Raw genomic sequence first — 10194 nt, forward strand, 5'->3', positions numbered from 1 at the left:
AGTTATAAATGCTCTGAGCTTCTGGTACCGTCTCACTGGACTCCACCTGATCTCATTACACTCATCACTCTCACCTGCTGAACAGAAGTCACTGTGGTTTCATGATGTGATCAAGTCAGCTTGAATTTTTAGTTTTACCACAATTTGATGCGTTTTTTTTTCGCATAATAAAAACAAAAAATAAAAGAGTTAATATAAAATTTAAGTGAGAACTGTTTTTAAATATCAACTTCGATTAGAAAACTAGACATAAACAGCAACAAACTGTTTACTTGTCTTTACTGCAAAAGCATTTAAAGTTTTTTTTTTTCTTAAAAACATCTAACAAGTTAAAACTGTGGAGCTTCATGAGTTGAGACATCAGGGTTTTTCAATCCAAGGCTATATAATTATTGAATTCAAATCTTTAACATTATCTAATAATCCTCACAAATTGGGATTTTCAAGCCTTTTTTTGTTGCCCTAAAAGCCTCTTTTGATTAACTTTTGGATTAAAAAAAAGCAATTTACTTCTATGCAAGAGTAACCACTATTTAATTTCTAATCTATCATTCAGAGTTTCTTTTACGAAAGAATAATTTACGTTTTCTATTGCGAAAAAAAAAATCCTAAAAAAATCAAAATGGCTAAAATAATTCTCATTTTGCAACCGTAGTAAGTCAAAAAATAAGATTGACATGTCTTTTTTAGTTAAGACTAAGACAATAGGGCCAAATTGTCTTAACTTTCTTAAAAAAATTTCTACCTAAGCGATCAACAGATTTAATTGTTGGGTTTTGGTTCTAATACCGAGGAAACGTAATTCTAGAAGAAAACATGAAAACACTGGAACAAAAAGACTTATGGATAAATAAGAAAGCAGAAGAGGAAAGTTGAACTGTGAGGAAGATGAGTCAGTTTCACCCTAAATCTAAACATTTAGCATCATAACCAGTGTGAGACACTGATGTCATCAGTCAGATTTACAAACATATGAACCCTACAGAGCAGTTTATTCACCATTTGATCAACAACAGATAAAGTATGTTGTTTAAAGTTTCATTTCAACATTTTTCTTCTGTTTACAATATGTAGCAAAAATATTACAAAAATTGTTATTGTCGACTTACTTTTACTTATAAATGAAGTCCATGTGTCGCTTCTTCTGAAGAAACAGATGAATAACCTGTTTGTCGAAGTCTTCCTTTTCTTTCTTCAGTTTTAAACGTTTCTCTGTCTCAGTAGAGATCACTACCAGTGACGGGTAAAAACAAATTCTTGAGTTTAGAGGTTTAAAAATGTAATCCCCCATTTAGAAAATGATGCTAAAAAATATGTAAAAAAATATCTGAACGGCTGCACTTGACTTGCTACCGCTAATTCTATTCATCTTTAGCTGCAGTGTCAAATTCTCAGGGCTCATCAGCGCCCTCTGCCTTGAGGTATGTGAACTGCGGTAGGGCAGTATGCAACTTATGTAATTTACATGGTACTTTGAAAACATGCGTAAAAAGGGCATTTTTCTTAAGGTAAGTACGCCTTTTTTTTATGACGCTTTTTCTAGTGGTTATTGACCTCTTTGGCTTGCCATACTTACCCACGTATTTGAACAGGAAACTCACAAACTCATTGTTTTTTTACCAAGGAAACATTGAAAACCCACAAAGAAAAATGTAATAATATAAAAGACATTTAAAAAAAATTATATTTTATTTTTATTTTGATAAAAACAAAAAAAAATATTTTAATGTATGCATTTTTAAGCTATATTTTGCAGGTGAGGCTGACTGCACGTCACAGATCATAGCCTATTACCCAGAGTCCCTCATTCCAATTAGAACTCAATTAGAAGTTTGATAAAAAAAAAATGAAGATTTTGGTTAAAAAAATAAAGACATAAGTTTCAAGTTTTCAGGAGCAACTAGTTTGAAAGAGGATTTTGACAAACACAGACTGTTCTTGGAGATACCATAGATCATAAGGTCCGAGGGTCGGATCCGGCCCCCGGGGTAAATTCTATCCGGCCCTCCAGACTACTATAATTTGATTATTAATGACCTGATGTTATCTTGCGCTCATTTCTGACTTGTATAATTTTGACAAAATATATTTCTATGGAGAGTAAAATATTAAAAGTTATTTAAGGTTTAAGTTGATTTAGTCTGGAATAATATTCCTGTGTTTTTATTATTCATAATTATGTTAAAAAGCTAAGGTTTTGAAAATGGTCATTCTGATAGCTTTTTCAACTATTTTGGCATTTACTAATTTTTTTAGGCTGCTTTGAAGTTTAGCTAATAATTCAGCTACATGCTAGCTGTTTTTGGCTAATTTAGGCTTTTTTTTTAGACGTTTTTAGGCTAATATTGACATGCTGGCTATTTTTTCAGCCGCATTCTAGCTGTTTTGGCTAACCTTTTTATTATTATTTTTATAGTTTTTTAGGTTAATTTGGCATTTAGCTGATATTTTAGCTATCAGCTTCAGCGTTTTCAGCTATCAGCATTAGCATCTTTAGCAGCCAAATTCAGCTTACAGCGTTCACACCAGCATTATCACAGATAATGCTATATATCTAGTTCATAATTATGTTAAAATACTTTTTTAAAGTTTTAAATATGTAGATTTATCATCCAAACTTTTCTGCACTTTGGATCAGGAGGATTATTTGTAAAGTTTGAGGAAAACCTGTAAATAAAGTAATTTCTAAATCACACAAAATAATCTTTAGATGTTTGAAATATTATAAAGAAATAAAAAGAAGTTCTAGAAACTCAAAACTAGGTTATTCAGGATTTCTCTCATGAAAAAAAAAGGTTTAAATATTAAGAGTTTCATTTGTTAGAGCTAAAATGTGACCCTGAATGAAGATAAAAAAAGAAACCACAATTCAGACAAAATCCAAACTAAGGAGCCATTTTTGATGCATCACTTAAAGCTACATTTAATACATTCAGCCCATAATGACACCAGATAAGCAGAGAGGAGATTCTTTAGCTACAGGGAGTACAGCAGGGGCCAAGCACACAGCCCTGGGGGATCCAGTGCTGAGGATGTGGAGCTCAACTAGCGGTTTGTAGATAGTGTTGAATGTGGAACTGTAGTCCACAAAGTATTCTCAATGGCGCCTGTGGATTGTATGCGAGTTGATGGGGTAGAGTTACTGTAATGTGGTTCTGGACCAGTCTCTCAGAACACATCACTCCTGGGGTGAGTACCACTGGTCTGTAGTCTGTTTTTGGCAGAGGAACAATGATGGACCTCAGCCAGTATGGTACTGTGGACCGGTTGAAGGACTCCATCTGATCAGTGTTTTAGTGCTTGTTCTGGAACTCCATCAGGACCAGCCACCTTCCTCATTGTATATTGAAGTGTTCCTGTATAGATTTAGAAGTACAAGCATACATTCATCCTGACAAGACACCTTTTAATCGAGTTAGTCTCATTTGATCCAATGGTGCATTACTTCTGGTAGAGTGTGAGTCATCATGTCAGCAAGTCAAGAAATCAAAGATGTTTTGGAAGCATAATTCACTCAACTACAATGATCTGAGAGTCAGTCTCAACCTAGTTGTGATGGATTTTGGTTTTAACACCAAAACTGAAAAGTTGCATTGCCTGCAGTAGTTTTTGCTGAAGAAATTTACAGTAATTGTAGACATTGCTGAAGCTTTTTCAAACCGAGTTGAAGTTTCAGAAAGAATTTGTAAAATTGCATAAGGTACATGTACCTGAAGTACAAGCATTAAGACCCAATACCAAGATTGGTTAGATCTCAATTTATGCATTCACACAAGTGATGATTTCAACAAGTTTCCACCAAATGAATCCTGATTGTAAAGTGTGATTTAGTTCAACATTAATTTAACATTTTACTTCCCACAAGTTAAAAACAAAACCAAATATGTAGGTTGGCGAAGCTACACATGAATCCTAGAGTTTTGTCTGTAGAAACCAAATTAAAAACTTAAGTTGACATCAGAAGTGAAAACAGCTGTGTTTGGAGAGACCATTACAAATTAACCAATCATGGTTGGTTTACAGATTTATTAAGCCCTTAGTTTTAACTTGATGGAATGTCACCTGCAAAATAAAATAAATAATGTCAACAACAATTTAGATATTTCAAAACTGTATACAACTTTACCTCAGTAACCCTTCTGTCCCTTAGATCCAGTCTTTGAGGATCCACCTTGTTTGCCTCCATCTACATCCAGGTGGTCAAAGATATCCGTAGTGTATTTGGCATCAGAACTGAAGTCCCGAGCTCGCTGGTAGCCGCTGCTGGACTGGACCACGTGGGATGAAGGGTACAGAGGGCGCTGCTCAACAGAGCCAACAGGAACATGCTCAGAGGTCCAGGCTTCACGAGGGAAAGGACGGTTGGGCCTGAAGCTCAGGATCTCTGCAAGGAAGCGAGCAATGCTGGCGAGCTGCTGGTCAAACAGGTTCCCATCTGGGCCAGAACCAACACTGGAACCAGAAGTGCTGCTGTAGCCAGAACCAGCAGGTCCAACTCCAGATCCACTTTGACCTGAACAGAGAAGAGGTTACAGTCTGTGCAGTCAGCTTGGATCTGAACAGCTTCTTCTGGATACTTGCCTTGTTTAGCAGGAAGACAAGCTCCAATGCTGAAGAGGACAAAGACCATCCAGGAGATCCTGTTCACACCAACAACCTCAGTACACACAGGAACACAAAGCAACACACAACAAGCATGAAGGAGACTCACTTGACAACACACAGAGACATGATGAGGAACTCTGAGCTGATGTCCACCAGCAGAGTCAAAGTGAAGGAGATGAAGTGCTGCTGTTTGGTGAAACTTCCACCCAGTTTGGAGTTATAAATGCTCTGAGCTTCTGGTACCGTCTCACTGGACTCCACCTGATCTCATTACACTCATCACTCTCACCTGCTGAACAGAGGATCTGTGGTTTCATGCTGTGATCAAATTCATATTGAAGTCACTTCCTGATTTGGGTGTAAACCCAGTTCTGTTGACTTTGAATAAAAGATTTTATTTTCCTCACCAAGTTTTGTGATTGACATTTTGCATTTAAAACAGAGGTACAAAGATACAACTTTAACAAACGCAGAGAACTCAGGACAGTCTGAAACCATATTCATACGTATTGTAAAATATACTTTTTCAAAAGGAAATCAATCTATTATTGCAAATTTCCAAAAGTGCACACAGTATGAAGTTAGTCACAAAATGTCCAACAGTAGTAACATCTCATTTCTACATGACAGAGCGGCGCCTGACAAATTCATGTAAATAGACCTTTTTTTCAAAATGGCGGCTTTTCTGTTGCTTTTATCTCCATAGCAACCATATAATTTTTTGGTCACCTGGGGCTGACAAACACATCTATGTCCTTTTTAGACAAATCAGATAAAGTACATTTTTAAATTTCCTTGGCAACAGAAGATTTTTGTTAGCCACGCCCACTCTCTTAACATGGTCATATTGTATGTCAGATCGTTTTGTTCAGCTTCCGACAATGATTCATGTCTGTAATTTTTGAACTATTTTGGTAAAAAATGTGCGGGCCACAGGGGAATGCTATTTTTGCTAGCTTGCTAGCCTTACGCCGCTCAAAATCTAATAACTTTAAAACTAACATTTTTTCCCCAAGAAGCTTTCCAATGATACTCGAGGGCTTACGTGATATATAAAGTTAGAATTTTTATAAGGTACTAAAAAGAAATTCTTTTGGAAAATTCAAAATGGCGGCCTCTTCCTGGAGTCAAAGGTCAACAAAACTTTGGTCCTTTTTATAACCTTTGAGTCGAACATTTTTTTGCACATCCAGTTTCATAACAGCCACATTTGTGAATTAATTCAGTTATAAAACACGTTTTTCTTCCGTTTCGTGTTTCCTTAAATCATTTTATTACACAAATTAAAAAAAAACTGCAAACAATTTTATTTTCCAGAATTAAACTCAAGCAAAAAGCAATAATGTCCTCAGTACGATCAGCCCGGATGGACCGGCCCGATTTCAGAGAAGATTAGACGTCGCATCATCATTCAGTCTTCCCTCCATCACCTTCATCTCTGTCCTGACTCCTGAACAAACTAAGTTTGGCCTCACTGGGATCTAAAAACATCTCCAGCAGTGAAATCTGTCAGCAGGTGAGCTGGAGGTGCAGCTCCAGTGTTTGGTTCTGAGATAGACTGGAGGTCAGAACGTCCAGGAACCGACGGCTGAGTTCAGCTTCACTTCATCGTGTTTGGAGTTTTTTCTACAAAACCAGAACTTTTTCTTTAGTTTAGGTTTAGTTTGCTTTGATTTACGTTTCAGGTTTTGCTTAAACTTCTATCAAAGTTCAAATTCTCCAGATTTCTGAACCTGAATCTCTCTCTACGTCTGGAGGAAACTGAATGAACTCCTTTTGGTGTCTGCAGAGAATATTAGGGGCTTAGATTGTAATGACACCCAACGTGAAGGGGCGGAGCTCTGGGAATGGTAGTTTTTGATGGATTTAGGAAAAAATGACAGGACAATTTTTTTTTTTTTACTGGTTGCCAAGGAGGATACGGTCTTAAAAGAACAAAAAAGTTTGTCAGATTTATGTTACTGTTGAAGATTAAAAGACACGAGTAATTTATGGATGACGGTGTTCATATCAGAAGCTACTTTAAGGTTTCAAGTGTTTGTTTTTCAGATGAAAATCTTGAACTTTACCTTCTTCCTGTTGTGCTTAGAGAATTTAAAAATAAAGAAGAAGTTAACAATATTTCAACTGCAAAAGTTTCATAAAAACACATTTTTACCAACTTCATATTCACCCGTTTGGAACTCTTGAAAGATTTATTTCCTCAGTTTTGATCTGCCCCGAACCACCACCTTCAGTTCCTGAATGGAGCTGAATCTGGAGGAGAAAACAGAGCAGTTCCTCCGAATACTAGAGAGGTTCCTCAAGACAAATCCCATTCAATATCCTCCAGAACAATTCTTAAATTAATTAAAAAATAAAACAGTCCCAGTAGTGTTTTAATTATAACGTTTTTCACCAAAATCCCACAACATAAATGGCTTAAAGACATTTTTCATGTTGATCTGAAGTCTCCGTTTCCAAAATCTCCTATAAGGGGGTGTGGCTTTTGGAGCTCCACCCCTAAACTCAATTTCTGATTATAATAGCTCTCTGTCTCGCTAACGTAAACCTTCATGAAAACATCCATCAATATGAGTAATGTCCAGCTGTATGGTTCTGATCCGGATGTCAGCTGGACGAGGAAGTGAAGATCTTCATGGACAGAACTTCCTCCAAAATCCTGATTCTTTCTCCTTCCAGTTCACCAAAGACTCTTTTAGCTAATTCTCCAATGTTTATTGACTGTGATCAATACATTCAATCATTGGTTTCTCAGAGTTCTTGATAAAATAATCAAAGCTAACATCAAAATGCTCTTTCATTGATTTACAATCCTTTCCAACTGCGGTCAAATGAGCCGCCATTCACATTTCCGTGGTCACATCAAGAAGCTCCGTGGAGTCTGGTGGAGATTTTCCAGCGTTCTCAGTCCTGCTACCGTAAGTATTGGATGAAACTCACACCAAAAATCCAGTGATGCTGATTTGACCACAGAAATGTGAACGGCGGCTCATTTGACTGCAGTCAATGTGAAGATACCATCTTCTCTTCTCCAGAACCTGAACTAGACACTAGGAACAGATGAGGGTTTAGTGCATGTGCAGCAGAGCTGTTGATGGAAAGATCAGATTGACAGCAATTTAAAAGGAAAAATACTCTTAAATGTATGAATCCTTTTTATATTCATTAGAAAAATGCCATATAGACATGTTAGAAACTCAAATACCCAATTTTCAGAGGGGGACTTTAGCATTCAACTGTATCTAAGAAACTTCAGTTCTCACAATTGGAAAGGACTCCAGGAGGAAAATATATACAGAAATGCTGCACATATTGATCCTTGTGGTCAACATTAAGGAGACACATTGGTGGTTTTGGAGCTCTAAACATTAAAATTGTGATTCAGATGTGCCATAAAATGTCAAAGTGAAGGGTGTGCCTCTCCTTTTAATCAAAAACACTTAAGAAGCAGTAGCCAAAAATAAAATTCCCGGAGTGTAGCAGAGACTTAGAATGAGGTAATCTTTAAAATGTCAGCCCAATTAGCCAGTTTGACTGCAGTGGATTTGCAATGAATTGGCCAAATCAAAACTGCAACTTTGAGGGGATGAAAAAGTAGAAACTCTGAAATTTTGCACTTTAGAATATTTAAAACAGTTCACACAACAGCAAATAAACCAGATACCACACCAAGTCAAGTGCATCATATTAAATCCTTTGATTCAAAGTTCATCTGTAACCAAAATGAACTTCCGCCAAAGTCAAAACAAACATCTGATAGACGACTAGTGTCACTGCAGAAATTTGAATGTTTCTAAGTCAAAGCACGAGTCACCGGTTTGAACAACTATTTGTATTTAGTCAGATATTTGAAGGAAACTGCAAAAATAGACAAGTTTCCATGCAAGGGAAGATTTAATGCTTTCCCAATGTTTCATAGTTGTAATAAAGACCAGTGAGATGGATGAGTCGGTTCAATTTTGACTCAAGTTTATTACTTCATAGGATTGTTGTTTACTTGGCCTGGAAGAGAAAAAGCACAAAATTAAACATTTAAGTGTTTTACACTGATGCTCATTCTGCTTTTAAATGAACAGTTAATACAGCAGGTCTGCATGTACCTCAGTAACCCTTGTGTCCTTTAGATCCAGTCTTGGAGGATCCACCTTGTTTGCCTCCATCTACATCCAGGTGGTCAAAGATATCCGTAGTGTATTTGGCATCAGAACTGAAGTCCCGAGCTCGCTGGTAGCCGCTGCTGGACTGGACCACGTGGGATGAAGGGTACAGAGGGCGCTGCTCAACAGAGCCAACAGGAACATGCTCAGAGGTCCAGGCTTCACGAGGGAAAGGACGGTTGGGCCTGAAGCTCAGGATCTCTGCAAGGAAGCGAGCAATGCTGGCGAGCTGCTGGTCAAACAGGTTCCCATCTGAGCCAGAACCAACACCAGAACCAGAAGTGCTGCTGTAGCCAGAACCAGCAGACCCAACTCCAGATCCACTTTGACCTGAACAAAGAAGAGGTTACAGTCTGTGCAGTCAGCTTGGATCTGAACAGCTTCTTCTGGATACTTGCCTTGTTTAGCAGGAAGACAAGCTCCAATGCTGAAGAGGACAAAGACCATCCAGGAGATCCTGTTCACACCAACAACCTCAGTACACACAGGAACACAAAGCAACACACAACAAGCATGAAGGAGACTCACTTGACAACACACAGAGACATGATGAGGAACTCTGAGCTGATGTCCACCAGCAGAGTCAAAGTGAAGGAGATGAAGTGCTGCTGTTTGATGAAACTTCTACATAGTTTGGAGTTATAAATGCTCTGAGCTTCTGGTACCGTGTCACTGGACTCCACCTGATCTCGTTACACTCATCACTCTCACCTGCTGAATCATGTGATCAAGAAATCTCTGTTTTAAGAAGTCCAGCTACAACAATCATCCACAATCAGACAGAATTCAGTCCAGAGCGGCTAAAACGCCGCCACCTTTAATGAAACACATCCAAGTATTTCTCACAGGCATTCACAGTTTTTCTTTATAGATTTAACACAGTATGAATTTAAAAATCTCCTGTTTGTAAGGAAAACGTATAAAAAGTACAATTTCTGCAGCCATTTGAACACAACTTATATTGAAAAATAAATAAAAAATAACATTTCAAACAAAAAAAAAACAGTAAAACTGTATTTAATTTGTTTGAAGAGTAAGAACATCAAATAGTAAACAGAAATTCATGGAGCTCGTGACATTTTTAAAAGTGTTTTGGTCTTTAAAATGATAGTCTTTAAACAAAACACTTCCTATCAGATATACTTTGTCATTTTTTTATATTTCAGGCAGAAACTGATCACATTTTTTTCATTTCAATCATCATAAGAATTTCTGTTATTTTAAATATATTTTTTTGATAACTTTTTTGCACATATTCATCATTAAATGCAACAATTTTCTCATAATTAAGATTAAAAAACAAATTATATCAATAGCTTGATTCCCAACACAACTTTTAAAAATATTTTTAAATATTTTTATTGTAAACTGTTCACACTTTAGCCACTAAATACCGCAGAAAACACACTTTTCACGCGACACATTTCTC

The 10194-nt window shown here is 36.9% G+C and overlaps 1 protein-coding gene across 1 annotated transcript in view; it reads right to left on the minus strand.

The window, feature by feature from the left end:
- LOC112153952 overlaps nucleotides 1–4871 on the minus strand; it is an 8092-nt gene extending 3221 nt beyond the window's left edge. Inside the window, exons 1-3 of the mRNA XM_024284438.2 lie at nucleotides 4712–4871; nucleotides 4582–4640; nucleotides 4127–4513 (exon numbers count right to left, since the gene is read on the minus strand). Of these exons, the coding sequence (XP_024140206.1) occupies nucleotides 4128–4513; nucleotides 4582–4640; nucleotides 4712–4731 (465 nt within the window). The 5' untranslated portion in view covers nucleotides 4732–4871 and the 3' untranslated portion in view covers nucleotide 4127. The remainder of the gene's footprint in view (nucleotides 1–4126; nucleotides 4514–4581; nucleotides 4641–4711) is intronic.
- Nucleotides 4872–10194: the final 5323 nt, after the last annotated feature.

Source organism: Oryzias melastigma, linkage group LG19 (genome assembly GCF_002922805.2).
Source record: "Oryzias melastigma strain HK-1 linkage group LG19, ASM292280v2, whole genome shotgun sequence".
In the NCBI taxonomy this organism is placed as follows: Eukaryota; Metazoa; Chordata; class Actinopteri; order Beloniformes; family Adrianichthyidae; genus Oryzias; species Oryzias melastigma.